This window comes from Stigmatopora nigra, chromosome 1 (genome assembly GCF_051989575.1).
Source record: "Stigmatopora nigra isolate UIUO_SnigA chromosome 1, RoL_Snig_1.1, whole genome shotgun sequence".
Classification (NCBI taxonomy): Eukaryota; Metazoa; Chordata; class Actinopteri; order Syngnathiformes; family Syngnathidae; genus Stigmatopora; species Stigmatopora nigra.
Window position 1 is genome coordinate 14,297,761 of NC_135508.1, and position 26,755 is coordinate 14,324,515.

At 39.5% G+C, this 26,755-nt stretch overlaps 4 protein-coding genes, 1 long non-coding RNA gene and 7 other non-coding genes across 13 annotated transcripts; 2 read left to right on the forward strand and 10 right to left on the reverse strand.

Annotated features, from left to right (window-relative positions):
- The first annotated feature begins 511 nt into the window (after positions 1 to 511).
- On the forward strand, positions 512 to 3,810 carry LOC144198584 (glutathione S-transferase Mu 3-like). Its single transcript, XM_077719691.1, has 8 exons — positions 512 to 670; positions 1,782 to 1,857; positions 1,929 to 1,993; positions 2,071 to 2,152; positions 2,663 to 2,760; positions 2,846 to 2,941; positions 3,023 to 3,133; positions 3,638 to 3,810. Exons 1-8 carry the CDS (start codon positions 638 to 640, stop codon positions 3,731 to 3,733), a joined length of 657 nt encoding a protein of 218 aa, XP_077575817.1. The 5' UTR covers positions 512 to 637; the 3' UTR covers positions 3,734 to 3,810.
- Positions 3,811 to 3,862: 52 nt separating this feature from the next.
- LOC144198593 (uncharacterized) lies at positions 3,863 to 4,849 on the reverse strand. The gene is made up of 3 exons (XR_013326748.1): positions 4,699 to 4,849; positions 4,484 to 4,615; positions 3,863 to 4,028 (listed from the first exon to the last, which is right to left on the reverse strand). It is a non-coding gene; the product is annotated as an uncharacterized LOC144198593 (long non-coding RNA).
- Positions 4,850 to 5,154: 305 nt separating this feature from the next.
- Positions 5,155 to 5,226, reverse strand: trnae-cuc (transfer RNA glutamic acid (anticodon CUC)). The gene has a single exon. It is a non-coding gene; the product is annotated as a tRNA-Glu (tRNA).
- Positions 5,227 to 5,338: 112 nt separating this feature from the next.
- On the reverse strand, positions 5,339 to 5,410 carry trnae-cuc (transfer RNA glutamic acid (anticodon CUC)). Its single transcript has one exon. It is a non-coding gene; the product is annotated as a tRNA-Glu (tRNA).
- Positions 5,411 to 5,522: 112 nt separating this feature from the next.
- On the reverse strand, positions 5,523 to 5,594 carry trnae-cuc (transfer RNA glutamic acid (anticodon CUC)). Its single transcript has one exon. It is a non-coding gene; the product is annotated as a tRNA-Glu (tRNA).
- A 112-nt stretch (positions 5,595 to 5,706) lies between these two features.
- trnae-cuc (transfer RNA glutamic acid (anticodon CUC)) lies at positions 5,707 to 5,778 on the reverse strand. Its single transcript has one exon. It is a non-coding gene; the product is annotated as a tRNA-Glu (tRNA).
- A 110-nt stretch (positions 5,779 to 5,888) lies between these two features.
- trnae-cuc (transfer RNA glutamic acid (anticodon CUC)) lies at positions 5,889 to 5,960 on the reverse strand. The gene has a single exon. It is a non-coding gene; the product is annotated as a tRNA-Glu (tRNA).
- A 113-nt stretch (positions 5,961 to 6,073) lies between these two features.
- On the reverse strand, positions 6,074 to 6,145 carry trnae-cuc (transfer RNA glutamic acid (anticodon CUC)). Its single transcript has one exon. It is a non-coding gene; the product is annotated as a tRNA-Glu (tRNA).
- Positions 6,146 to 6,257: 112 nt separating this feature from the next.
- Positions 6,258 to 6,329, reverse strand: trnae-cuc (transfer RNA glutamic acid (anticodon CUC)). Its single transcript has one exon. It is a non-coding gene; the product is annotated as a tRNA-Glu (tRNA).
- A 400-nt stretch (positions 6,330 to 6,729) lies between these two features.
- kics2 (KICSTOR subunit 2) lies at positions 6,730 to 9,169 on the reverse strand. 2 transcript variants are annotated; one of them, XM_077719972.1, is made up of 2 exons: positions 9,007 to 9,169; positions 6,730 to 8,214 (listed from the first exon to the last, which is right to left on the reverse strand). In XM_077719972.1, exons 1-2 carry the CDS (start codon positions 9,009 to 9,011, stop codon positions 6,852 to 6,854), a joined length of 1,368 nt encoding a protein of 455 aa, XP_077576098.1. In that variant the 5' UTR covers positions 9,012 to 9,169; the 3' UTR covers positions 6,730 to 6,851. The 2 variants fall into 2 exon arrangements, with proteins under 2 accessions (XP_077576098.1, XP_077576107.1); XM_077719981.1 differs by lacking the exon at positions 9,007 to 9,169 and adding an exon at positions 8,864 to 9,001.
- Positions 9,170 to 10,762: 1,593 nt separating this feature from the next.
- Positions 10,763 to 16,399, reverse strand: LOC144205937 (polyhomeotic-like protein 2). Its single transcript, XM_077730574.1, has 8 exons — positions 16,079 to 16,399; positions 14,474 to 14,636; positions 13,356 to 13,434; positions 13,177 to 13,288; positions 12,928 to 13,034; positions 11,831 to 11,835; positions 11,111 to 11,306; positions 10,763 to 11,026 (listed from the first exon to the last, which is right to left on the reverse strand). The coding sequence occupies exons 2-8, from the start codon at positions 14,609 to 14,611 to the stop codon at positions 10,872 to 10,874; spliced, it is 792 nt and encodes a 263-aa protein (XP_077586700.1). The 5' UTR covers positions 14,612 to 14,636; positions 16,079 to 16,399; the 3' UTR covers positions 10,763 to 10,871.
- Positions 16,400 to 17,389: 990 nt separating this feature from the next.
- On the forward strand, positions 17,390 to 24,512 carry LOC144200676 (uncharacterized). Its single transcript, XM_077722935.1, has 8 exons — positions 17,390 to 17,637; positions 18,783 to 19,887; positions 21,538 to 21,672; positions 22,298 to 22,472; positions 22,551 to 22,649; positions 22,726 to 22,817; positions 23,788 to 23,928; positions 24,114 to 24,512. The coding sequence occupies exons 1-8, from the start codon at positions 17,492 to 17,494 to the stop codon at positions 24,333 to 24,335; spliced, it is 2,115 nt and encodes a 704-aa protein (XP_077579061.1). The 5' UTR covers positions 17,390 to 17,491; the 3' UTR covers positions 24,336 to 24,512.
- The last annotated feature ends 2,243 nt before the right edge of the window (positions 24,513 to 26,755 follow it).

A 26,755-nucleotide genomic window follows, 5' to 3' on the forward strand; every position in this document is an offset into this window, starting at 1 on the left:
CTTGGCAGAACATGTCAGTAACTGGCACAAAGGGCACTCAAGTTATTTTCTCATGGGTTTGGCAAAGGACTTGAACTTTTACATTGCATACGCCATATGTAGTTTGTTTTGCACTGTCATTTCGGATCAACACTATTTGTACAACGACACACTTTGTCAAGATTTGTCCAGATGGAAAAGAAAGAGAGAAGTTATGATTGATTAAATGATGACAAATGTACCACACACCTGACAACAGTTTTATCTCCACAGCAAACCGAGGATAGTTTGCCCTTCCCTCATTTGTACAAAGTGAAGAAAAAAAAATATTGTTATTGTATTGTTTGAATGAAACTGAATCACCAAAATGAATATTTGAAAAATTACCACTGAAAGATGGACTCAATATTACTACATATTATACATTATACGCGTATATAAACAGCTCAGTAAGGGGGCAAATGCTTGCACAATTGCAGGATGATAAAACGCGCCTCGTTGTGGCCATCGACTGTCATTGCAGTTTTTGTCCATCGGAACCGCCCCCTTGGCTCTAACCCCGCCCACCAAGACATCTCCTGACTGGCTGTCGCACACCAGAAGTGTTTGAAAACGACTCCAGTGTGGACGCGACAAAACTTCCTTAAAAAACTTAAAGATGATGAAACTAGCTTACTGGGACATTCGTGGGGTGAGTTGTGCAATATAAACACACGCACACACACACACACATTTGTCAGTTTCCCCATCTAAGAATGACTTATTTTCTTTTTGGCTATTTTCCCTTATCGTTCTTATGTAACGCTCATTTTAATCTGAAAATGGGAAGAATTGGAATAAAGTGTGCAGAATTCAGGCTAATGCGTTGGCTAACTCGCGTTATCTACAAGGAAAGTCTGCACACAACAAAGCTGGCTCGGAATGCGTATAATATTGCAAGCGTTGAGCTTTTGTTAGTGAAGAATGCCAATTTGGTTCACACGTGGTCAAAAATAGCGATTTATGGCTAGTCATTCGTTTAAGAACAAGAACAGGTGTTATGAAAACACGACCCGTGTGATTGCAATACATTCAACACAATTCTCGGATTATTGAATTAAAGAGTAGCGGTATTCTCCGAATCTTTTTACATTTAGGGAATGCGCGTGTTTAAATGGTTGTTTTAATTTAACACCACTTTGATTTTTTAAATCAACTTTCTAGGTCACATGTGCCATTCATTAGGAACAATGAGACCCGGGTTGCCAGATCAAAATGGCAGTCCAGCCCAATTGACAACCTCTTTAAACATGCAAATCCAGAATATTTAAAATCATATTTTCAACCTGATAGCCAGAAAAAGAAATACGTCCATACCGTGTTGTGGAATTATTGCTGTTTTGCCACTAAGGATCATGGGAGATGTAGTTCCTCCTGAAAAAAAGGTGAAAACTAATGACTTTTATTGTAACCAACAATAATTAAACAAATATTCATTACTATACGTCCAAAATACATATTTGTCGTTCAAAATCACTGTGAAAGTTTGACAATATTTACTAAAATTAAATAAAACAGTAAATATTTGCAATGAACAATTTTGAGATTTACAAATGAGGATTAGTACTGTTTTAAGTCCAATTGTGAATGGAAACAATGGACTATTTTTTTAAATGGTAGAAATCCCCCTGAATATTTCCCAGCATCCTCCGTCACAAGATTCGCCCCCGTGGCGAGATTCTGAGATATCTCAGACAAAAAAAGCCAGTGAGCCTTGTCCGCCAGCAAATAAGACAATCCCTTTCCTTGTGGTTGCTTTCCAGCTGGCCCAGCCAATCCGTCTCTTGCTGGAGTACACGGGGACAGAATATGAGGACAAATTCTATTCCTGCGGTGAAGGTAAAGTTCCCTCCATACCCCCCAAGAAATCCAGGTTTATCCAACCATCCGCCCTCTTTCCACACACGCAGCTCCTGACTACGACAAAAGCTGCTGGTTTAATGAGAAGCAGAAACTGGGAATGGACTTTCCCAACGTGAGTGCCGAATGGCCGGCCCGTTGATTCAAGGCGTTCCTGAACGTCTACGATGTATGGTGGATGTTTGATTGCAGTTACCATACTTGGAGGACGGAAACAGGAAGATCGTGCAGAGCAACGCCATCATGAGATACATCGCCCGAAAGCACAATTTATGTAAGTTTGCCGTGTTCCCGAATGTCAATCAAGTCACAATTGGAGGTTGTTTAATTGGCCACTAGAGGGCAGCGTCTACCTTGGGAGTGAAATCTATTTTCTCACATAAGCCGCAGCCTTAAAATTGCCTTAATTGTTAAATTTTACAATTTCTCGCATATAAGCCCCCCTCATTCACAATTTTCACCTCCAAATTCACTTTGTATGAGACACAAAAATGAGAGGAATTAAGGAAATTATCGATAAATGTCTTTTTTTAAAGCGTGCGAAAATGCCCTACGCCGCTGGAATAGTTCCCTCTGTGGCCGTTATAGATGTAATACCAGTGTTTGTCCGCCAGACGGCAGAAGGGGCCCTTTCTACCAGGGCTGAAAGCCATCCACTCTATAGTACATTTTAGACGAGAACTAAATTCTCAGATTCTTGCTGACCGCTTATCGTCCACAAACACAATACGATCGATATTTTACCAACTTTTGTTAAATGCGCGCTTTTAAATTCCATGGCCAGGTGGTGAGAGCGAGGATGAGAAGATTCGTGTGGACATCATGGAGAACCAGAGCATGGACTTTCGCAACGGCTTTGTGAGAATGTGTTACACCGATTTGGTGAGTATCCCCGAAACAACCCCCCCTCCCCCTCTGCGATGGGCCAAATCCCGCCCCCTCCAAACCCTTCTTCTTGACGTTCCAGAAAGCCATGAAGCCGGGTTACCTGCAAGCACTGCCGGGTGTCCTCACACAGTTCTCCAAGTTCTTGGGTGGCCACAAGTGGTTCGCTGGCGACAAGGTGACCGTTTTATCTACTGCTCAACAGGCGGGCTAAAGTCGAAGGTGGCCACGCTAAAACCGGCTCTTTGCGTTATGACAGATTACTTTTGTGGACTTCATCATGTACGAGTTGTTGGACCAACACCGGATGTTTGATCCCAGCTGTCTGGATGATTTTAAGAATCTCCAAGACCTTTTGGCTAGATTTGAGGTAGGTATTTGCCGTTTTTTTCTTGCATATAAGCCACCCCGCGTCGAAACCGCACCCTTAAAATTGCTTTAAAATCGTTGCATTTTACAATTTTGCACGTATAAGGCTCTGATACACATCTTTCACTTCCATATGGATTTAATAGGGAGTACAAATGTGTTACTTTGAATAGACAATCTTAAGAAGAATTTGTGCAGGTGGTATTTCTGCGATACTGTATGAATCAAAAGCACATTATTAGGGTCTATACATACCATAGGTTAGTAATTCATCCATTTATGGAGGTTCTTACTGCAAAACAGAAAATAACCATCGAATATTAAATGGTAATTTTCTGACATTTACTGGTGAAAAAGAGTGTAGCAACGCTGTAAATCTTGTGTACATATAAGCCTTACCATTGATTCATCATTTTACAAATATGGCCTATATGCAAAAAAAATGTGGTATTTTTCCAGCAATCTTTTCTCGAATCAAGCAAATGATCATTTATCTGCACTGCAGGCGCTGGAGAAGATTGTGGCCTACATGAAATCAAACCGATTCATGAAGACACCTGTCAACAACAAGATGGCCAAATGGGGCAACAAGAAGGAGTAAGGTTCTTCTCAACTAAGTCTCTAAAAACCTTTAAAAACAAGCACTTGCACAGTTCAAATAAAGTTTTTTCAACTTTATTAATTTCACGTACATTGTGTCAGCTATCGATTTGTGTCATTGGACAGAAGATTTCCGTTTTTAGGCTTAATAAATATGGGTGGGTGGTTGGCTTTTGGCCTATTTGTGAAGAAATGGCGTTCCACAAAGGGACGCAAGGACACCAAAGGCCCCAAATTCCCACGTCGATCGGTGGAGGTTATTAGGAGCGGATGTCGTAGGATGGTTCGCTGGCAAGCTATGTGGAAAAAAATTGTGGGTCACTTCCATATTGGAAGACAGTTGGGCTTCAAAATTCTTGAAAAGTAAGTTTCTCCTCCATTTTTATCAAAAATACGCCATACACTATTGATCACTATATTTAGTGGATGTCCTATCTTTATAATGACTATCAATGGTTAACCCAGCGTCCATATCAAGGAGATTTTTGAGGGTAAAATCACAGTAACTGGGTTGCAAATTTGTATTAGTAGAAAGCAACTACTGCTAATTAATGGGACACATTTATGTACATAAAGGCCCTTTTTGATTATATATACCTGCATGTTAAGTAAGATTAGGGCCACTGAAGAAAAAAATCATGCATAAATGAAATATTAAGAGTAAAGTAAAAATAATATAAAATAAATATTGAAAATATTTGAAGCAAGTCCTCCAATAGTGGACTCACCTGGATGTCTGCACGCCACTTACCGCAATTGCTGATTTAACGGCCTGAAGATGGAAGAAGACCTTGGCTCCTTCTTCTGGGCACACGCTCCTCATGTCCTCCTTGCTCATCTGAAGCAGCATGTCCCCATTCAGCACCCGAGACTGGCCACGGTTCTGCTCAAAATGGGAAATGTCGCATCATCGCCGTGAAGAAAATGTAGGGAACTAGAAGCCCCTTCCGAAAAACCTCAAGTGACATTTTGGAGAAGCCTTTGTAGTGCAGCCACGCTCTGACGTCCGGGGGCAAAGACGCCGTGTCAAGAGTCGGAGGGATCCGAGGCAGACTCTACGGCCTCCTCGAAGCTATCTCCCGCCGAAAAGCTGCTTCAACGGTGGTTTTATTAGAGATAAGACAAGTCATAAAAATGGGAGGCGTTAATACAAATGAAGGAGGTGGCGTGGAGAAGGTGTAGTGCACATTTTAACCAATAGGTGTAAGTTAAATTCTATTCTAGTAACTTTTAATACATCATAGTGAAAAGGGTGCAAGACTAAATATAGGAATACAAATATATTTCACATAGCCACTAGACCATCAGGGACATACATGACTGCCCCAATGCTACAGTTTTAGCAGAACTACTGATGACTGACCATCTCGAAGAAAAGTCAGGAAACAATGCATTCAGATCAGTCCATCCGCTGTCAACCTTTTCCCTGACCGGGAATCGAACCCGGGCCGCAGCGGTGAGAGCGCTGAATCCTAGCCACTAGACCATCAGGGACATATGTGAGCATCCCAATGCTACAGTTTTAGCAGAACTACTGATGACTGGCGACCTCGAAGGAAAAGTAAGGAAACAACGTATTCAAATCAGTCCATCCACTGTCAACATTTTCCCTGACCGGGAATCGAACCCGGGCCGCAGCGGTGAGAGCGCTCAATCCTATCCACTAGACCATCAGGGACATACATGAGGAATCCAATGCTACAGTTTTAGCAGAACTACTGATGACTGGCGATCTCGAAGGAAAAGTTAGGAAACAACATAGTCAAATCAGTCCATCCATTATGGACTTTTTCCCTGACCGGGAATCGAACCCTGGCCGCAGCGGTGAGAGCGCTGAATCCTAGCCACTAGACCATCAGGGATATACATGATGATCCCAATGCTACAAATTTAGCAGAACTACTGATGACTGACCATCTCGAAGGAAAAGTCAGGAAACAACATCGTCAAATCAGTCCATCCACTGACAACCTTTTCCCTGACCGGGAATCGAACCCGGGCCGCAGCGGTGAGAGCACTGAATCCTAGCCACTAGACCATCAGGGACATACAAGACAGCTCCAATGCTAGTTTTAGCATAACTACTGATGACTGACCATCTCGAAGGAAAAATCAGGAAACAACATAGTCAGATCAGCCCATCCATTATGGGGTTTTTCCCTGACCGGGAATCGAACCCGGGCCGCAGCGGTGAGAGCACTGAATCCTAGCCACTAGACCATCAGGGTCTTACACAACTGCCCCAATGCTGCAGTTTTAGCATAACTACTGATGACGGACCATCTCGAAGGAAAAGTCAGGAAATAAACGTAGCCAAATCCACCCATCCACTATCGACCTTTTCCCTGACCGGGAATCGAACCCGGGCCGCAGCGGTGAGAGCGCTGAATCCTAGCCACTAGACCATCAGGGACATACACGACTGCCCCAATGTTACAGTTTTAGCATAACTACTGATGACTGACCATCTCGAAGGAAAAGTCAGGTAATAATATAGTCAGATCAGTCCATCCACTGTTGACCTTTTCCCTGACCGGGAATCGAACCCAGGCCGCAGCGGTGAGAGCGCTGAATCCTATCCACTAGACCATCAGGGACAGACATGATTCTCCCTATGCTACAGTTTTAGCAGAACTACTGATGACTGACCATCTCGAAGGAAAAGTCAGGAAACAATGTATTCAGACCAGTCCATCCACTATCAACCTTTTCCCTGAAATCAGTCCATCCATTACAGACTTTTTCCCAGACCGGGAATCGAACCCGGGCCGCAGCGGTGAGAGCGCTGAATCCTAGACACTAGACCACCAGGGACATACATGAGCAACCCAATGCTACATTTTTAGCAGAACTACTGATGTGAATTTTAAATATTTAAACAAACAAAAAATTAGATAGGGATGACCCTATTTCGCCATTTTCCGTTTGTTCTACATCAACCGCGATAATCGAGGGATTACTGTACTTGAACTTTTAAAAAATATATATTTTCCACCCTTAATCATCACAGCAGTGATCGTAGCATTTATTTGATTGAGACAATGCAGCAGGACAGCAACAAAAAAAAAGCTTTATTGGAGACCAAGAGAAAGAAGGAAGGTTTTAGGGCTCCAATCAATTCAGCCCTTAGAACCAGGTTTGAGTCCGGCGAAGGGTTTGGAGTTGCGCAGCGAGCCGCAAATCTCCTGCAAGAAAGCCACCACGTTGAGATCCTTGTCCGACTTCTTACCATCCAGGATGACTACTAGCGTGAAATGCGGCTCGGGCCGAGCCAGGTAATAAGTGCTCTGCACCTTGTCGTCGTAAAAGTGGACCACCTTGTCTGGGGCATTGAGCTCGGCGGCGCGGTCGCCCATCATCATCACCACGTTGGGCCAGTGCGCCAAGGGGCGTTCCCCCGACGGCAACGACACCACGGCGGGGAATTGCTCGACGCCCTTGGGGGCCTCGCGGTACGAACGCGGGTGGTGATAGCCATGGCCTTGGAAGCTGGCCGAGCCGCGGTTGTCGAACACCAGCGAGACGCTGCCTCCGTCGTGCTTGCGCACGAACGAGCAGATCTTGCCGTGGTAGTCGGGCACGGTGCGCGCCGTCAAGGCTCGCATGTCAGCCGGCGGCGCCTGCCGGCTCAGCGCCTCGTGGAAGTAGAAGCTGAACTTGGCCAGGAGGGCCGCGTGAAAACGCTGCAGCCACACGTAGACGTGCGGCGGCGGCGGGACGCTTTTCTGGGATTGACCTCCACCGAAAAGATGCTTTCGCGTCTCCTTCTGCCTCTGGAAGAGTTGACCCCACGCTGCCAGTTTGGCGGCGGCGCCGTGCAGACTGAGAAGCGAGGGTAGGAAACGCCACTCGGACACTTGCGCCTGGCAGCGCAGCAACTGAGTAGCTACGTCCGTCTCCGTCCGGAAACTTTCCTCCAAGCGGCTCAGGATCGGGTGGTGAAACTTGGAGCTGTACTTATGCGTGACGGCGTCTAGCGCGGCCACTAAGGCCTCGCTGTTGATGTTCTTCTGGCCGGCTAGCGCGTGCATCTTCTCGTAGAGCTCAGCCATGTCCACGCGGGCTTGCGCAAAGTGGCAGAGCTGCTCGGCCAGGTGGCACAGCAACTCCTCCAAGTAGGACGCCGGCTGTCCGTGACGCCCCGACGCCACCACTTTACGCAGCTCGTTGTGAAGAGACGTGTAGATGGTCCGCGTGGAATCCTTGCGGCTGAAGAACGACTGACCCCCCATCTTCTGTCCCAGAAAGGTCATGTTGTGGTAAGCCTTCTCGGCAGCGGCCAGGTGGGCCATGGCGGCCAGCAACGCCGTCCACACGGCGCCGGAGCTACGGCTGCTGTTGTCCTTCTCTTTCTCCACGTAATCCTTGGCGCGGTCGAAGGAGAACATGCCCAGCTGCGTGAAGAAGCTTTCCAAGATGGCCTGCTCACGGGGGACGGGTCGGAGCAGTTCCTCGCCCCTTGCCGACTCCGCCATGGTCTGTCTATATATACACAAAGTATATTCTCACCAATTTGTAGCACAATTGACATTATTCACAGTAATCATATGTTCTTTTCCTCTAACATTCAAGTGTTGTATTTGTTGTTACACACCCCACGCTTTTCTTGAAACACAATATACTCACTACTACACTCTAGCGGTCAAAATTGGTAAATCAGTCACACTAACACTTAAAACTAACGCCCACTTTGGACTGCGGGAGGGGGGACTTTTAAATGGAATCAGAAAACTAAAGCCTTTTGTCTATGTAATGAGGACTAACCTCCCATTTCTATTTTCTGTGTCTTTATCAAATAAAACATCCTGGACAAAAAAAGAACAGGTGGCGTTGTAAGTACGAGGTCGAAAAGAAACAAACGCCACTTTTATTTTACTGTCTTGTCTAGACAAACTCATTCTTTTATGATATAACAGGATCTTATATTTTCTGGTAAAAGCTAGAATGGCGTATTTAAACGTTATCGTTTTGTTTGTACTGCTGTTTTGATTTCCATTTTGTTGTGCATAATGAATACATTCTGGCTAGAAGAAAAGATTGGAGCAATGGACGTTTTTTCATTCTCTTGTTATTCGAAAAGGCATCTTTCCTTAGCATTTTTATAAATTGAACAAAAATATCCTCCACGTACCCGTCACTTGGATCGACTAGTAAAGTTCCGGCGTGAAAAGTAGGACGCCGACCACCATCTTGTGTTGATATCAACACGACGGCAAACTCAAAGGGACAAAACACAAATCGTCGGAACGCGATTGGAAATTCATGAACACCTACGTCATCTCAGCTCATTTTCTGCACCGCTTTATCCTCACTAGGATCGCAGGGGGTGCTGAAGCTTATCCTAGCTGATTTCGGACAAGAGGCGGGGGACACCCTGAATTGGTGGCCAGCCAATCGCAGGGCACAAGAAGACAAATGACAACCAGTCACGCTCACACTCGTACCTAGGGGCAGTTTAGAATGTCTAATTAACCTACCATGCATGTTTTTGGAATGTGGGAGGAAACCGGAGTACCCGGAGAAGACCCACGGAGAACATGTAAACTCCACACAGTAGGACAAACCTGGTTTTAAAACCCAGGTCCAGGCCATGTGCATGTTCTCTGTGGGGTTTCTCCGGGTACTCCAAATTCGGCCTCGGACATTCCAAAAACATGCATGGTAGACTGTTTGGACCCTCTAAATTGCCCCTAGGTACGAGCGTGAGTGTGAATGGTTGTCCGTCTCCTCGTGCCCTCCGATTGGCTGGCCACCAATTCAGGGTGTCTCCCGCCTCTGACCCGGAGTCAACTGGGATAGGCTCTGACACTCCCTGTGACCCTAATAAAGATGAAATGGTTTAGAAAATGAGATGAGATTCTAAAAAGAAGGTATCTATTCTACCCAATTTTAGAGAAAACACAACAAAATAGTAACAGACGTTTGACTACATAGTTTTCAAAAGGTATCAAGTTTACTTTCTAATTTTTTTTTTTTTTAAATATATTCTTCACATTGCCACAATCATTCCAATTGCAGAATCACACCTGGACAATAGATCATTTGACAATATAATCCCCATGAAAGCCTGTTTTCTGCAAAGATATAGTATTCACCACTGTAATACATACACTTGGGAATTTAACAAGATACTGACAGCGATGGACGTCTAATTCATCTGAAGTGGGAGGAGCAGCAGTAAAAGATTAAATGTTCATTCATTTTAAAACCTCTGGATTAAATGGACAGGACTGTACTTGTGAAAAACTCATTACATTTACAGCAGAAGGGTGATTAGACACCCCATACATGGACTTGTACTCAACCTCTACTATACAAGTACGAAATGCATGTATTTCTACTACCAATATATATTTTTCTTATTATGGGGGCATTTTTAGGTCACTAATTGTTGATATCAGGTAAGTTCTTGATTATTTGGGGTAATTTATTTGGAATTGAAAGTTTTTGCTGTTATTTGGCAGACATTGATTCCGTACACCTCTTTGGTATTGACAGTGGGTTGGACATTGCCCCTTTGGCTTTGACCAATGGGCGTTGCTAAGTGTCCCTCCAACAAGAAATTAAATACAGCATTTTTATCTATTTTTAAGAAAATTGGTCTAAAAAAATGTCACGTGGAAAAATTTGGCAACTAAAAATTGTTTTCTATAGTTTTTACCATGTAAAGCAAAAAAAAAAGTACCTTAGGCACTTATTAGGAAAATTCCGAAAAAGTGGATTGAAATTTCACACATTTTCAAATTGAAAAAATAATCTTTTTAATAAAACACATGAAATATTTTGGAATTGAAACAGTTTAAATCCAACATGTTTTGCAAATAGTGACCGTGACAAATCTAACTGGAGCGAAATTCCTCTAAAACATGATCAGAAAAACAGATTTTGGCATAAATGTCTGCTACTAGTGCATAATGGATAAAAAAAAAGGGCAAACCGATTGAAGGTTTGTCAGCCTACAAATCCTACAAAAACTTACAAATGGATCAAAAAGTCTCCAAAATTCCTTTGTGTATCACTTTTAAATTCTACAGCAAAAATGTAAAAATGTGATGATTTTTAACTTATTGGCCTTCATTGACGCCAGCGAAACATGACATTACAAGAATAAAATATCAATTGCTTCCATTTGAAAGGAGCTATAAGTCTTTGAGCATTCCAATTTGGGCAGCAATTTTCAGTGCAGGTCCCAGTTTGATGTTCATAGCTCCCATGAGATGGTCCTCCTTCAGCAAGAGGAGAGCCTGACCGTCGATTTCTTGCGAACGAAAGCCCTCCGCGATCTCCACGCAACCTGGCAAAAACCACCCAATACCAACGAGAAGATAGAAAATACATCCAGTGAAAGCAAGTGGATGGAAAAAGTGACTAGTCCCACCTGGTAGAGAGCAGATGAAGACGTAAACTTGGTCTACGTTCCATTGGCCGGGGTCCCTGGGGATTTGGGTTTGCCCTCGTGCCTGAGCACCCCGCTGGCGGTCTTGAGTATAGACGGCCAAATCTGAACATTGGCTGGATTCTCCTTGTGCAGGTTGCGTCAAGCGACCAGGAGAGTTCCACATGCTGGAAGACATCTGAAACAATCAATTTGAAATTTCAATTTAAAAACCATCATTCGTTGACAGTTAACATAGACAAAACAGAGAATAGTTTACCAATTTACCAATCAGCCCATGTATCTTCTGATATTGCAAAGTCTGACAAAATGTGATTATGATTCAATGTAATTCATGCCATCAAATGTACAAACTAGAGGAGCACTTTCAGAGCAGCATTTTTGTGCCAACTCCCTTTAAATATGCAGTTATCGCTAAAATTTCACATTTTTCTCACCTGCGTCAACTTTGGTTTCACTACAAAAACTTTCGTTTCACATTACACACATTTCCTGGAAGTTTGATATTTCCTTCATTTGTTCTTGAATTAGCACAAAAAAAGATTTCTGATCTCAACTTAAATACTCCAAAATGGAATCACCTCTTTTGTTTAAAATTATAAACGTATCCAGCAAAATTTACAATCCCTTTATACGTTCTTGATTGTTAATACATACAGACATCCAGAATGGAACTGTGAAAGTAATGAAGCGCAGTTATACCTCAGCTGGAGGATTAAAAAAAATAAAAATAAACAAAACTAAATGTATGACAATTTTGTTGATGACGCCTCAGAAATGATCAAATATATAATATTTTTTAACAGAACAGCATGCCTGAAAGATGACACTAAAGATTCATAAGATCGGTGCTAACCAGATTGATGAAACGTTATGGGTATAAATCCTCAATTCCGTGAATGTACAATATTGATTCTTTAACAAACGACAAGATGATATAACAAAGTCTCCCATTACTCAATTTACAAGCCCCAAAAGTCTTTGATCAACGTATCACCTCCTAATTTTCCATTCAATTCTCCTTTACTCATTCAAACAAACGAGTGCCCTGACATACGGGGAATTTGAGATTGGAGTAAAATTCCGAGCAAATATTTACCTTGAGATACGCGATAAATTTTGAGATACGAGCATTCGAGACAGCCGCGAGAGGCTGCTTATGATTTCAGCGCACCGTCTTTCTCACCGCATCTCCCTCGTCTTTTTGAGTTTATTCACATTGATCATGTATCTTGTTTGTATTTTCACTCAAATAATGTATATATATTCACACTTAGTACACAACTGCTCCTTTGTCCTGCACATTCCACATCTATCTTGGAACTCATAATTCTTTCTCGTTGGGTATAGTCGTCTAGGTAGGCAGGACATATTTCAACTTTGGCCTCAAGGATCCTGAGTGATAAGACAAGTTAATTACCAAAACTAGCTAGCCAGAGGAAATAACCCCATATTTGGAAAGGATCTTCGAAACTGGAAAAAACACTAATACATTCAAATGAATGCCCACTTTTGCCTGCTGATAAAGGCTATATAAACAAGCTTCAGATATCGAGGAGACGTCGCTCTTGCAATAAAGTCACGCTCATTTATGAGAACTGACCACGTGTCTCAGTATGTCTGTTTTCCAAACCCCCCAGAACAAAAAAAAATGAGCACGTGGCATTGTAAGAACGAGGTAAAAACAAAACAATGCTAATACGATCCAGGTCGATTTATTGTTAAACTCCTAATACTATTGCTGTGTTAATATTTTGTTATGTTAATATTGGACTCCACCTTGTGTTTAGGCTACGGACAAGAATTTTTGGGCGTTTCGGTTAGTTGTCTTTCTTTCTTCGATTCCTCTGGTGTGGATTTTCGATTCGTGAAGAGTCCCGTTCTTTTCGTGCATCCCATATTGTGCCTAGGAACAAAAATGTAGAAGTTTTGAGCAATTGAAAGAATATTTGGCATCGGTTATACCCTATGATACAGTATTGGGGTTATTAGTCTATAAACTATTATTTAGGTAGGCAAAGGGCACCATTCAGATTGTGCTCTATTACCTTTTTGCACATAGCGTTGAACAGAATCTCTTCGACCTTCTGAAGACATATGCAAAGTCCACCTTACCACAAAGCTCACAGGTAAGCATGGGCTCTTGTCGACCCTTTGAATCTAATGAAACATGACATGTGACGAAGCCTATTATGATTTTTTAGTACAGTCGATGAGTCAATGATACCCTTTGGTGAAAATCCGTTCATTCTTGAGTCGGACGCGTGTCTCCTGAGGCAATCAACGGAGAAAGAAGGACGTTCCACCTGTAGACATAAAATAAATACTTTAAAAAAAAAACTCCAATATTTGTTTCACCCTGAAAATACACAGAGCCGTGAGTCCAAGCCAATGTGTCATGGGAAACTGTCTATTTCCCTTCATTATGTTTGGGCTTTGTGTTCAAATTACCAGACCTAAGTTTCATATGCTAACATAACTGCTTCAGTGAATGAACTTTCATGAAATAGTTCATATTTGAAGAGGACAGAATGTGGTGTATTTTGGTTTCGGGATTTTTATTTTATTTAATTTTTATTTTTTTATGAATGAGCTCATTCTGGGCCTGGTTAGCGCGTCAGCCTCACGGCTCTGGGATCTTGTTTCAAATCCAGGTCAGTCCACCTGTGTGGAGTTTGCATGTTCTCCCCGGGCCTGCATGGATTTTCTGCGGGTACTCTGGTTTCCTCCCACATTCCCAAAAAAATGCATGGTAGGCTGACTGGACACTTTAAATTGCCCCTAGGTATGAATCTAAGCATGGATGTTTGTCTGTCTCCTTGGCCCTTGCGATTGGTAGGCCACCAATTCAGGGTGTCCTCTGCCTCTGGCCCGGAGTCAGCCGGGATAGGCTCCAGCACCCCCAGCGACCATAATGAGGATACAGCGTTTCAGAAAATGAGATGGGAGTTGTGCCAATGAAAAAGTGCTAAATGAGCCTGAATTCAAAGTAAGATTTCAGTTAGACGACCAATATTATGAATAAAATAGTGAATTCTTTGAATTAAAGTCTTTTCAAATGTATTACCAAAAAGGAATTTTGCAATTATTCAATTGAATAGTCCATGAAAATGAGTTTGTTTTTCTTGGTGTACGTATTACTTTTGTTCTTCATGTTTTTCCTATTGTTAAAAATGCAGTTTGATTTTAGTGTGGACTGATTAGAAGGGCAAATGCCAGAATTTTTAATGGCAGCAGCAAGTAGGATGTCATTTGGCTGGCGAAAAAAAAATGTTTTACTAAATGTAGTCCCCCTCGGTGTTAGTAAATAAAACAGTTTGTTTGTGTGACTCAAAGATTACTCACAGGGAAAGGCTCAGCACCCTCCTGGATAACAAAGCCCTCTATTAAGTGGGTCAGGATGTGTGATTTAACTACAGACTGGGCTGGCTTGCGCTCTCGTTTGTGTTGGCTACTGTTTGTATTGCCATTCCCGGCGGTCATGACTGGAGCACAGGATGCCTCTCACCTGACAACACAAACACAATCACACCAATTCAACTGGGCAAGAAAATTCAAGTCAAACACAAAAAATTACCCTATTTTCTTGCATATTAGCCGCCTCTGCTTATAAGCCGTAGCCTTAAAACTCCCTTAAAATCGTTGAATTTGACAGTTTCTCTCGTTTAAGACGTCCCCGATTCACAATTCAAGATATGGTTTATTTTTTCCCTTGAACTTTATTCATAGACTTTAAAATAAATTGTGTTTAGTGTTTTATCTGTTTATCTTTTGTCTATTTTGAAATAAATAACCGTATCGACCGCAATGCCTAGCTTTATGGCATTTCATCTTTGTCACCTTGCAGTTTTGTCCAAGTCAAGTCTAATTTGTGGGCATTTAAGCCGTATGTACTCTTGATTCAGTCATCATTTTTTGAGTGAAAATACAGCATGTATGCAAGAAAATGCGATACTTTAGCTAGCATGACTCCAGATGAAATAATGCATTGGCTGTTTATAGTTTTAAGAAGCAGCAGGACAACTGCTTGGCATGAACTTACTGTATTCTTTTCTGAAAAAGCAGCTGTATAATGCAAAGTTGTTTTAAATACATAATTTGAACTTGTTTAGAAATGTTTATGTCCATGAATTTGTGTGCTGTCTGTTGCCTAGCGTTGAATTCCTTCTTACACTTGTGTGCATCTGCACAAATAGAAAGGTTTTGCATATTTATTATTCATTTTAACACATTAATAAATAATTGTCTTACCATTTTCTCTCATTTTTTTATGTATTGCACATCTTCCATACACAATTGAAACAATTGGAGCGAATTACAGAATTAAGATATAAACAACTGCTCTATTTACAAAAAAAAAAAGAAACATCCAAATTACAAAACACGTTCTGGAACCAATTAGTTTCGTAAGTAGAGGTAGTATATTCATTTTCCAACAGTTCTCCCGTCCAGTTTTTACTTGTTCCAGTTCCAGTTAAAAAAATAAAGCCCACAGTAAAATAAAACTAAATTAAAATAATATAAATCAGAAATTCGTGGTTTAGTTTAGTCCCCAAGTAATAGTTTGTGGGAGCTTTGCTTGGTTTCAATGAATTCCCTTATAAATACTGACGCACTAAGTTATATGACAGGCTACAAAAAAAGCGTCAATGTAAAGCCATATAAGATTAAATAACTATGAGCGATATGAAAAGAACACGCTATTAAAATTGCACTTACCATTTATACATTCACAAATTTAAAAAAAACGTTTAACGTACCCATTTACATGCTAAACATGACTTAAAATGCCGAAAAGGCTGCTGTAAACCATGCGTTATTACATCGAACTTTGAGGCACGCATCTTCAGGACTTGATTTGGTACTTTTTTCTCGTCTGCTCCACGCGTACAACGGGCATTAAATGACGAGAATGCAGAAGTCGAATTCTCCTTTTCCCTCGGAACCCACCTTGGGACCACTTGGCCAAAAGAGACGCTCTCCTCTGCCAGTTCAACAATGGGGAGTCCCAAGGAAGAGAACCCCTTTGTTCCACTGTTGCGGTCGACGTTTCATTCACTTGGCGTCCTTTCTCCGCCAACTCTTACGCGAAGGTAGTCGAGCCAACTATGGCCCAAAGTAGTCCATTATTTGGCTATTTGGTGGATGAAAAGTGTACCCAAAGTTACTTTTCGAACGGAACTAAGGCAAAACGACAACACTTGTATTGATTTACGTGCGCGTGCCGCATGCGTTCATAACAAACTGCTCTGCCAAGTGACGTATCCGCTATGAGCCTTCAAAATAAAAGAAACGATGAACTCAAACGCACTATGAGCCCAAGACACGATTAGGACGATGGAAATTAGAATGTGAAAAATGTGAATATATATATATTTTTAAATAAAAACACAAAATGAATAAAAATGTGTTTTAAAAAAACAAGTGAATAAAAAATAGGTACCCCCCCTAAATTATTTTTCAAATAGAAAAAAGTTATTTTTTTAGGTCAGCAATGAATCCACAATCACAATAATCTTTTTTTTTTTAAATTAGTCAATCCATTTTAGTAGCCATATATGGTATATAAAATGACCCGTAGATAAAACATCACAGAAATGTAAAAAAAAGAAGGAAAACACGTTGAATTTCTTTATTGACATGATTTACATTTTCTCATATCAGTGTATAAATATAATGTTAGAAACGATTAATTGCCATCGACGGCAATGAAGACCATGAACATTTATAAATTAAAAAAAAGTATTCACCCATTGGAAGCTTATTTCATTTACCTTATTTTAAAAAAACACTGACCACTTTTCAAATTAATTTATTTTTGCGGTTCATTTTTGAACGAATTATTTTTTGAAACCTCTGTTTTTCAAATTAATACATTTTCTGGCATTATTTTTTTAATCAATGAAAAAACGACAAAGAAAAAAAAACAATAATTCAAAAAACAACCCCTTGAATATTAATTAATTTTGAAAAACGACCAGGGCTTCTTCTTTTTTTTTTTAAAGGTGAATGCAAAAAGCTTACATAAATACAACTAATCCTTAAAACAAATTCATACTAAAAAAAAAGATAGTTTTCATATAAAAATATATTAATTTCATACGAAATTGATATACTGAAAAGATATAACTGTTTTTCATCTAAAAAAAATAGATAACTGGACAGAGAAAAGTGTAAAAATCAATATTTGAAACGTGAGATATTTTATTTTGTATCACAAAACGGAAGTGTGGAGAGGCTTCTCCCTACTACACACTTCTGTCCTGTAGTGTAGAGTCAGTGCCCAACGAAAGTGTAGAGATAGATACATGACTGTCCTGTGAGCAAGTAGTGTCTACGGGTAAAATTTGCCATACAAATCTCATGTCATCTTTGGAATTGATGAAAAAGGAGTGTCTTGCATCAGGGACACGGTCCTCTGCTTCTCTAAAAAGACGATTTATTAGAAAGAGAAGAGTGTCTCCAAGGACCAACTCCAAAAATTTGAACACTGACTGCCATCATTACAGGTAACACTTCGTTTTCATGAAAAAAAAAACTAAACAAAAAAAAAACATTATTTAAACATTATTTCTCGTAGGCTTTGATGACATAATAACAGGAATGCAAGAATTCCTATTGAAATTATTTCAAGCAATCTTTATTAAAATGATCATTTTTTTCATTTATTTTTTTATTCATTCATTCATCTTGCATACCGCCCATCATCGAAAGGGTTGCATGGGATGTTTGAGCCTAACCCAAATGCAGTGGGGGGCCGTGAATTTCAAAACGGCACCTTCAATAATAATATATTCTATATCCGATTCAATCCAACCCTCAAAACCTATTTTATTGCTATAAAACCTTTACTGCAGCTACAGCTGCGACACATAAAAATCATCTATAATAACCTCATACAATAGAAATATCATTTAGGAATTTAGCCATTTTTTTACTCATCAAAAATAATTTTTATCCGTCCATCGTCCTTTCTTTCCTCCTTCTTTTCTATCGCCATTGAGGATAATGCTGAAAGTTAACCCTGTCGTATTTTTGGCCAAAGTTTTTATTCGATTTAGTGCTGAAAATGTTCTTTCCCGGTTGTGACAGGCTTGCTTGCTTTGGAGTTGTCCAAACTTTCTTAATGATGGCTTTGACAGTAAATCTGCAAACTAATCAATTTCTTCTCCTACAGCCATTGCTGACAAAATTGCTATTAAATCAACACAACAGTATATTTGCACGTGCAGCTCGAACCGAATACAGTTTGGTAGCTCTGGCCAGTCCACTCTACTATCACTAGCTAATCATAGTTGGTGAAAGCAATGACGTATCTCTACGCCTGTGGTGTCGCCAACTCGAAATCTGACTGGTTAAAGCAACAGTTTTATTGATGCTTGTTTTACTCAGCTCAGCCTGCAGAACTGATTGTGAAGGCCTCAAGGCAGATTTCTGACAATTAAATGGCTGAAATGTGCTTGGTTAGATGCTTAAATATGAAAACACATCTGGAAACAGTGCAAGCAGGGGAAAAGCAATGAAAGGAAGCTGATAGATGATTTGGAATAAACAATTTGGAGTAAATAGTCGCTCAAAGTTTTACTCAAATCTCCAATTCCTCTTGTATGTCGAGGTATTACTGTTTATTACATTTTGCTGCACTGCATTGCAGGTGTTTCATACTCTCCAAATCCGGCAGTGGCCGCACCGTTCGAAGGGTTGTGACGGCGTGCGTCCTCTCGTTCCTGGCCTTGCTGGCTTCTGTATCCACTGATCTTAGCTCCAATTTTCAGTTGCTCCGCTCAACAGAAGCTGCTTACAAAGAGCTGGCTTCATGCCGAACACTAGCCATCTTGCAACTGGTTGGTGAGCTTCAAACAATGCGTCACCTTTTAAGCAAAGATGGAATAAAAAAGTTCAACGGTTCTACGTTGCCAACGGTGGATCTGTGTGTTGATTCCGATCTCTATGTGCTCCGCTGCCATGTTGAAGTGTCAGAATTTTGTCAGGACATTGAAAGCAGCATTGACTCATTACTGAATGCATCATCTGATGCAAATGGGACAAATGAAAACGTCACTTCTTCTCTGAACGAGTTAATCGGAGGGCTTCTGGACATGTGGTCAAAGGTAGACGACATTCTGAGCCAAGCCAGACACGACTCAAACTGGAGAAACGTACTATCCGCAAGGCTTCTGCTTACGTTCATCGAGCTCAACTCACAGTTAATGGACTTTCCACTTATGGCATCTTTTCCTGCTTTTCAAGAGAAGTGGACTTTTATACTTAATCACCTGAGCTTTGCTGCTTTTATGACAGAACCAATGCATGACTGCTGGTTTGAGAACATTGATGGAAAGGTCAACTCCAGCTTGCATTTTGGAAATACCATTAATACCAATATTTGGGAGCTCACAGATTTAGGAAAAGATATGCCAGGGTCTCACGCTGGTCTTCAAGCTTTAAATAAGACTCGGCAGTGCTTGTTTGGTCGTGCGCTACCTCTACTTCAAATGGCTTATCGCTCCGTGTCTTCGGGCCTCAGTAGGAAGATCAGCTTCCTGACACTCGCCTGCCTCATCTACCCAGTGATCATGTTCTCCTTCAAGCAAATGACCGAGTGGATTCAAAACTATGCGCATAGTTTGAAAGAAAAGACAGAAGACCTACGGCGGCAGAGAAAACTGGCTGAAGATCTTCTGCACCAAATGCTGCCCAAGTCTGTCGCCAGACAGCTGCGCCGGAATAAACACGTGGAGGCGGAGAGCTATGAGAAGGTTGGTTTTACTGAACCAAGCTCTTTATAGGGCCTATAACTTTTTTTGTGAATTTAAAAAAAGCTAGCCTCACCAAAACCTGACGTTCAGACACGTGGACATGATATTTTGGGGTATGACCTGTAGGTTAGCCAAATGGTGCTTTTCTAAATGTTGATACTATTGCATACCTGTCAACCTCTGCCGTTAACTGCCCTTATAAATGATTATGATTCCCCGTACAAACCCACAAAAAAATGTACAAACACCGTACGACGCATGTTTAATCGTGTTAACTCGCTTCTTACTAAGTGGCTCCTCTATGCTTGCTTCCACGCTATTTACTCTATGTATATCTACGCATGCGCATGTCATCCCTTATCGATATTGCCGTACGCACCACTAAAAAAAATACATACGATTAAGGATAATTTCTGCTGGTATACCGTGACAATAGTAACGATCGATGACAGTAGCGTCGTTGGCTACCATCCTACGAGACTACCTGGATTTTAGCCAAAAACGGTCTTGTTGAGATCGGTTTTCATAAATATTGGCAATTTTTTTTCCCGAACAAAAGTTGGTGTACGGCGTACATGATTTGAAATGGTAAAGAAAAAGGTATAAAATATGTGTAAAATGTACAAGTTGACAGGTATGCTATTGGGGCTTGCATTACCCAAAATGTAATGTCTCCATATGTGGAATCCAGGTTACAATGATCTGCTCCCACGCAAAATTTACGGAAGATGGATGTTATGTGTATTCACTTATATTACATTGCCCCTAGGTATGTGTGTGAGCGTGAATGGTTTTCTTTACATTGTGCCCTGTGATTGGTTGGCTACCAATTCAGGTCGCCTCTGGCTTGAAGTCAGCTGTGATAGGCTCCAGCACCCCGTTACCCTTGTGAAGATTAGGGGTACAGAAAATGAATGAATGAAAGACAATTTAATATGATTAAAAGCAAAAATACTCCGATTACACTCTAAAGATGAGAAGAAAAATAATATCACCTGAATTAAATTATTTTTCTTTAATTTTCTTTTTTTGTTTTTAGTTTTAAAAAGTGAACAAATTGTCTCCACTATAACACAATATTGTATTATAGTATAAATAATAATAAATACTATAAATATTGCCTGTTCGTTTAAACTTGGAAAAACCTTTCCAACCTTGGAGAAGATGTTTTACGTGGCATATATCGAAATACAATGTATAAATCTTGCCTCTTGTCCTATTGTATGATTTTTCTCATTCCTTAAAAACCTACCTTGAGCTTTTCAGTCTAAAGATTGCTGTCTCGTCAGAATGCTAAATGAGTATGTCTTCATTCCCTTTGTAGCTATTGTGGGCCTAATTACCTTTAATTGCCCTGTTTCATATTCATCAGAAGATAAAACACGTTTAATGGTTGAAAATTGCATTTGAGTAATATAAGAGGATTGCACAGCTGTGTCAAAAGCAATTATGTGCAGACAAGCTTTAACGGTGTGAAATGAACTGAGAGCTTTATTCCAGACTGACATTGAATGATCAACAATTGAAATATAATAACAATGATTTGGAAAACATGTCCTCATTTTTTTAAGTTTGTAGGATTGTTAAAGAAAATTAACTTTCATTGGATTATGGAAACTCCAAAGTAAAGTTTCTTTTACTCTCTCCTAGGTGACAATTTTTTTCTCCGACATTGTCGGTTTCACTTCCATCTCGGCCTCCTGCACTCCTCTCCAAGTTGTGGAGATGCTCAACAACCTCTATGTTTGCTTTGACACGCGAATCGAATCCTATGATGTGTACAAGGTAAATTATGGACGAGAAAACACGCAAATGCAAATACAGTGGTACCTCGAGATACGAGCTTAATTTGTTTCCCGGGATTATGTCGATTTACTCGTAACTCGAAATGAACATTTCCCATAGAAATGAACTAAATACAAATTCATTTGTTCCAACCCTCTGCGGGCCGAATACAGCTTAATTTGAGATCAAGCGGGCCGGAGCAGTAAACTCATTGCGAAATTACATAGAACTAACAATAAGCCCCTTTTTTCCTTTGTATTAGTCACTAATACTAATAATTAGTGCAAAGAATGAGTAAATTATCAAAATGTTTATTAACAGAATTTCCCTTTTACATTAAGAACAATATATTATGAACAAGAGAATAACATAAGATCATAAATAAATGTCAATTCATGTTGTCTGCACGTACTAAAACACTGCGCCCCCTAGCGGATAATACAAGAACCACAAATTTTAAAGAAAATTCATATTTTTTTTATACAATGCAGCTTTCTTCCCCGGGCCGTACCAAACCACCAGACGGGCCGGATCCGGCCCGCGGGGACGTATGTTTGACACCCCTGCATTAGGGGGTCACCAATATCAAATGCCTAACTCAACTGCTCCGTTCCTTTCCAATTAGGTGGAAACGATTGGGGACGCGTACATGGTGGTGAGCGGACTCCCTGAGAGGAACGAGGACCGGCACTCTGACGAGATTGCTAAAATGGCTCTGGATCTTGTGGCAGCCGTGCGACAGGTGGCCATCCCTCACATGCCCAACCAGAGGTTACAACTCCGAGCTGGAATTCACACAGGTCTAAAGATTTTGTCGACTTGGATTTTTTATTTTTTTTTGATTTCCCACCGATGAGTTGTGTTTTCTTCTTTATCAGGTCCATGTGTGGCAGGAATAGTAGGCTACAAAATGCCTAGATACTGTCTGTTTGGTGACACGGTTAATACGGCATCAAGAATGGAGTCTACCAGCCTGCGTATGTTGATAGTTGATAAATCTAAAGTTGTTGTTAGAATGGATATTTGGAATGTTTGTTTGTGGTATTGTGACAGCTCAAAAAATCCACGCTAGTTCCGAAACCTACTTGGCCCTTGTCAAAAACTATGCTTATGAGCTGCAGCTTCGTGGAGAGATTGAAGTCAAGGTGAGTGAATTTGGGAGGGCGTTCAATTGATGATGATTTTTTTTTGTTCTCTTTTACCATTTTGAATGATTTCACGCATACACGATTCAACAGACCAGACATTTATTCAGGACATAAGAACCAGCAAAAAAAGTATCAAATGAGACATGGTTGATATCAAAACAGTCCAATTCTTAACAATGGAAGCTGCCTTCTTATATATTTTTAAAATGTTTATTTGCTTGCATTTATTTGCATTTTCTAACAAAAAAATGGAAATTATTATTTTATTTTTTATTTAGAATTTTTTAAAATTGTGAAAAGCATTCACCCTCTTTTGAAATAAAAAAAATAGATTGAAAACTGCATATCTTTTAAAAATGTATTTAATTTGATCATCTTTTGTTTTTATTTATTGAAACAAAAACTGCTATATCTTTTTAAAATGTATTTAATTTGATCATCATTTCCTATTTATATACTCTTTAATTGCATTTTCTGAAAAAAGGGGAAATTATCTTTTTTTTTAATTTAAAAAAACGGGTGGAAAACATTCACCCTCTTTTGAAAGCAAAACAAAATAGGTTGAAAACTGTGTGTGTGTGTATGTATATATATATATATATATATATATATATATATATATATATATATATATATATATATATATATATATATATATATACTCTATAGTCTATAAATAATCTGTATGCAGCAATAATATCAAATGTATTATATATATCCTTTAAACAATAATACAGTTCATGTATGTATTCACAAGAAATTAAAAAAAAATCTAATTTTGGATGTCCTCAATCTTTCAATGAAATTTTAGTTTTTTGTTTTTTTTTAAATGTATAAGTCAATACGCATTATTTAGATTGGCGGCCCACTGAAGATGTGCTGAGCCAAAGCGGCCCATTTTTTTTTAGTATCTAAAGAAACAACTTGAATAAAATCAAATCAATATGTTGTTACTTTCTCCTGTTAGGGAAAAGGCAAAATGAACACCTACTGGTTAATTGGCCACAAGAACTTCAGTGTCCAGAATGACAGTTTGGTTTGCCACTGGAATCCTAACAAGGCAAGAAAAAAGAAAACCGCGGCAAGCAGTGATGCTTCAATTGGACACGTGAGCATGATGGTTTTCTTTTTACATTACAGAAAAAGCTTGTTTCTCTTTCTAAACGGTTGTTGCCCAATATCCATTTGTGTCTTTTTTTAATACTGAAAATATATATTCCTTACTTCAATAATATAGGAATGAGGCAGTATGATAGTGGAACATATCATTTGTTTTTTGTGTTTGTGTGGCAGTCCTCGGTGACAGTGCAGAGCCTGAGTGAAAACTCCGGCACCCCAGTGCCCAAACACACACCAACGCATCTTCCTAACCCGGAAAAACCCAGCCTTAGCTTGGAGGGTCATTTGGGCAGCAGTGAATCCAAATGTGACATTCTTCCTGGCTGTACAAATAATAACAACAACAACAACCTCATTCATTATTGGAACTTGTATAAAAGAATAAGAGATTCTTAAAGAGCAATCACTCCTACGTATAATTGTGCTCGCTTTTCTATTGTTATTCACTCTTAAAATGCCAGCACAGCAATCCCTCCATTATTGTGTCTTCAATTATTGCCAATTCACTACTTTGTGATTTTTTTTCTGCTATTAATTATTACACATTTACATTTTCAAGTTCATAAAAATGTGAAGATCCATGTTGAAACTCGTAAGCGGAAGACACTCTTGCTACTAGGGCTCAGCACTGATTTTTTATTAATTTTTTTATCATCGTGGCCATGTCTCCTCTAAGGTAACCGCGATAATCGAGGGAATACTGTACCAGATTCTTTATTTTATTCAATTAATCAGGTTGTTTCTGTCCACTAGAGGAACCCAAAGATCTTCTGAAACAACCACTCAGATGTGTGTGACTTTTTCATTGTCTGTCAATCATTTTCTCCTGCTTTTTGAATTCCTCTTCTCAACTCATTTTCTGAATCCCCTTATCCTCACTAGATTCACGGGGGATGCTGGAGCCTATACCAGCTGACACCCTGAATTGGTGGCCAGCCAATCGCAGGGCTTAAGGAGACAAACAAACATTCATGCTCACACTCATACCTAGGGGCAATTTAGAGTGTCCAATCAGCCTACCATGCATGTCTTTGGAATGTGGGAGGAAACCGGAGTACCCAGAAAAAACCCACGCAGGACCGGGGAGAACATGAAAACTCCAGACAGGTGGACCGACCTGCATTTGGATTTAATGTGTTGATGTTTTAGACACGCTGTACATTAGGATAAGAATATACTACATTCATTTTTATTAATGTCTTGTGGATGAATGTTTTGATATCTCATTCACACCAGGCTATTGGTGACTTGTAGTTTTTAACTTTTGTCAAAGAATAGGTTTCCCCCCCCCATGATTTTACAATTAGAATTGACATTTCAAGAACAATATATAATTTCAAACTAGCTTATTATAAACAATTAAGGTTGTTCTTGCCTTTGTACTTTCTTTAAAAGCTACAGTAGAAGGTGGGAAGTCAAGTGTAAAACATTCAAGTTACATAATAAAACTTGGTTAATCAAACAGTTTGTGCTTACCATTATTTGTTCATCCCAATTCCCGACAAAAGGTTGAATGTGGTATCAGGAGAATTTTAAGTATTTGCCTAAGACGGTAAAACACAACAATAGGATGGAAAACAATTTTAAAGATGCTCCATAAATCACATATAAAATAATTATAAGTCATAATAGAGAGTTTACCTCTTAAAAGTTACATAAAAATTCTATACTCATTTTATTTTCATTTTGTCTCATTGAAACTAATATATATATATATATATATATATATATATATATATATATATATATATATATATATATATATATATATATATATATATATATATATATATATATATATATATATATATATATATATATATATATATATATATATATATATATATATTCTTAAGCATAGAGGTATTTATTTCATAAAAATATATGGTTATATTTATATCCTATGGACATAGGCGTTACCAATTTCTTGAAATGACCAAAATCCTTTTTTTGTAAAGTGTTTTCTGCCAAAAGCTTACTTTTTAACAAACAGATTTTAATAGATCAATCAAAATGAAGATAGCAAGTGAGGTATTGTATTTTACATAAACATATGGAAAAGATTTACTATTGTTTAATTGGATACATTTTGAGCAGTGTCATTGTATAAAAATGACTCTCAGTGGGGGTGACTATTGTAATAAAAGAAGATGCATTCAAATCAAAGAAAATCCATTTATTGCATTAGTTCCCTCCTGTTACTACTACTTCCATGCAATAACAACATGGACTGATTTATTGGCACGACTTTCTAAAACAACAGGTTGGTGAGCTAATCTTCATTTGTGCTTAACTTGTGTGTCAGTGGACGACATGATGTATGTAATCCAAGTTGACAAAGCAGCGTGACCATCTTTGTGATGTAACCTACAACAACACTCCTGTTGAGCTGCTTGTCACATTCATTTATTCACCTATAACACGTGTCAAAGTGGCGGCCCAGGGGCCAAATCTAGCTCGCCACATCATTGTATGAATGTTTAACTTACCTCCTGGGATAATGGATTTGTTACTTTTAATTTTGAAGCATTTCTGGGTCACTTCCTGTGATAATGGGTTTCTTTCTATTATTTATGAAGCATTTTTGGGTCATTTCCTGTTGATTTTGGGGGTGTTTCCAGGTGCCCTCATTGACATTGGCTCACTCCCTTTTACCTTGGTGACTATTTTTGGATAATTTCTATTGATTTAAGTCATTTCCTGTTGATTTGGGGATATTTCCAGGTCATTGCTATTTATCTAGTTGTAGATAGCCCTTGTTTCTTATAATAATATTCACACTAGGAATACAACCAAATCATTTATTTAATTTGGAA

Bases quoted from the DNA above. Each gene is read 5' to 3' on its own strand.
- LOC144200676 (XM_077722935.1), top strand. From the start codon at position 17,492: ATGTCATCTTTGGAATTGATGAAAAAGGAGTGTCTTGCATCAGGGACA. The intron at 17,638-18,782 runs GTAACACTTCGT...ACTGCATTGCAG, and splicing joins ACTGACTGCCATCATTACAG to GTGTTTCATACTCTCCAAAT. The intron at 23,929-24,113 runs GTGAGCATGATG...TTTGTGTGGCAG, and splicing joins GTGATGCTTCAATTGGACAC to TCCTCGGTGACAGTGCAGAG.
- LOC144205937 (XM_077730574.1), bottom strand. From the start codon at position 14,611: ATGACCGCCGGGAATGGCAATACAAACAGTAGCCAACACAAACGAGAG. The intron at 13,435-14,473 runs GTGAGTAATCTT...TTATGTCTACAG, and splicing joins AGGGTGCTGAGCCTTTCCCT to GTGGAACGTCCTTCTTTCTC. The intron at 13,035-13,176 runs GTAATAGAGCAC...TTTTGTTCCTAG, and splicing joins TCAACGCTATGTGCAAAAAG to GCACAATATGGGATGCACGA.
- LOC144198584 (XM_077719691.1), top strand. From the start codon at position 638: ATGATGAAACTAGCTTACTGGGACATTCGTGGG. The intron at 1,994-2,070 runs GTGAGTGCCGAA...GTTTGATTGCAG, and splicing joins TGGGAATGGACTTTCCCAAC to TTACCATACTTGGAGGACGG. The intron at 2,153-2,662 runs GTAAGTTTGCCG...TTCCATGGCCAG, and splicing joins CGCCCGAAAGCACAATTTAT to GTGGTGAGAGCGAGGATGAG.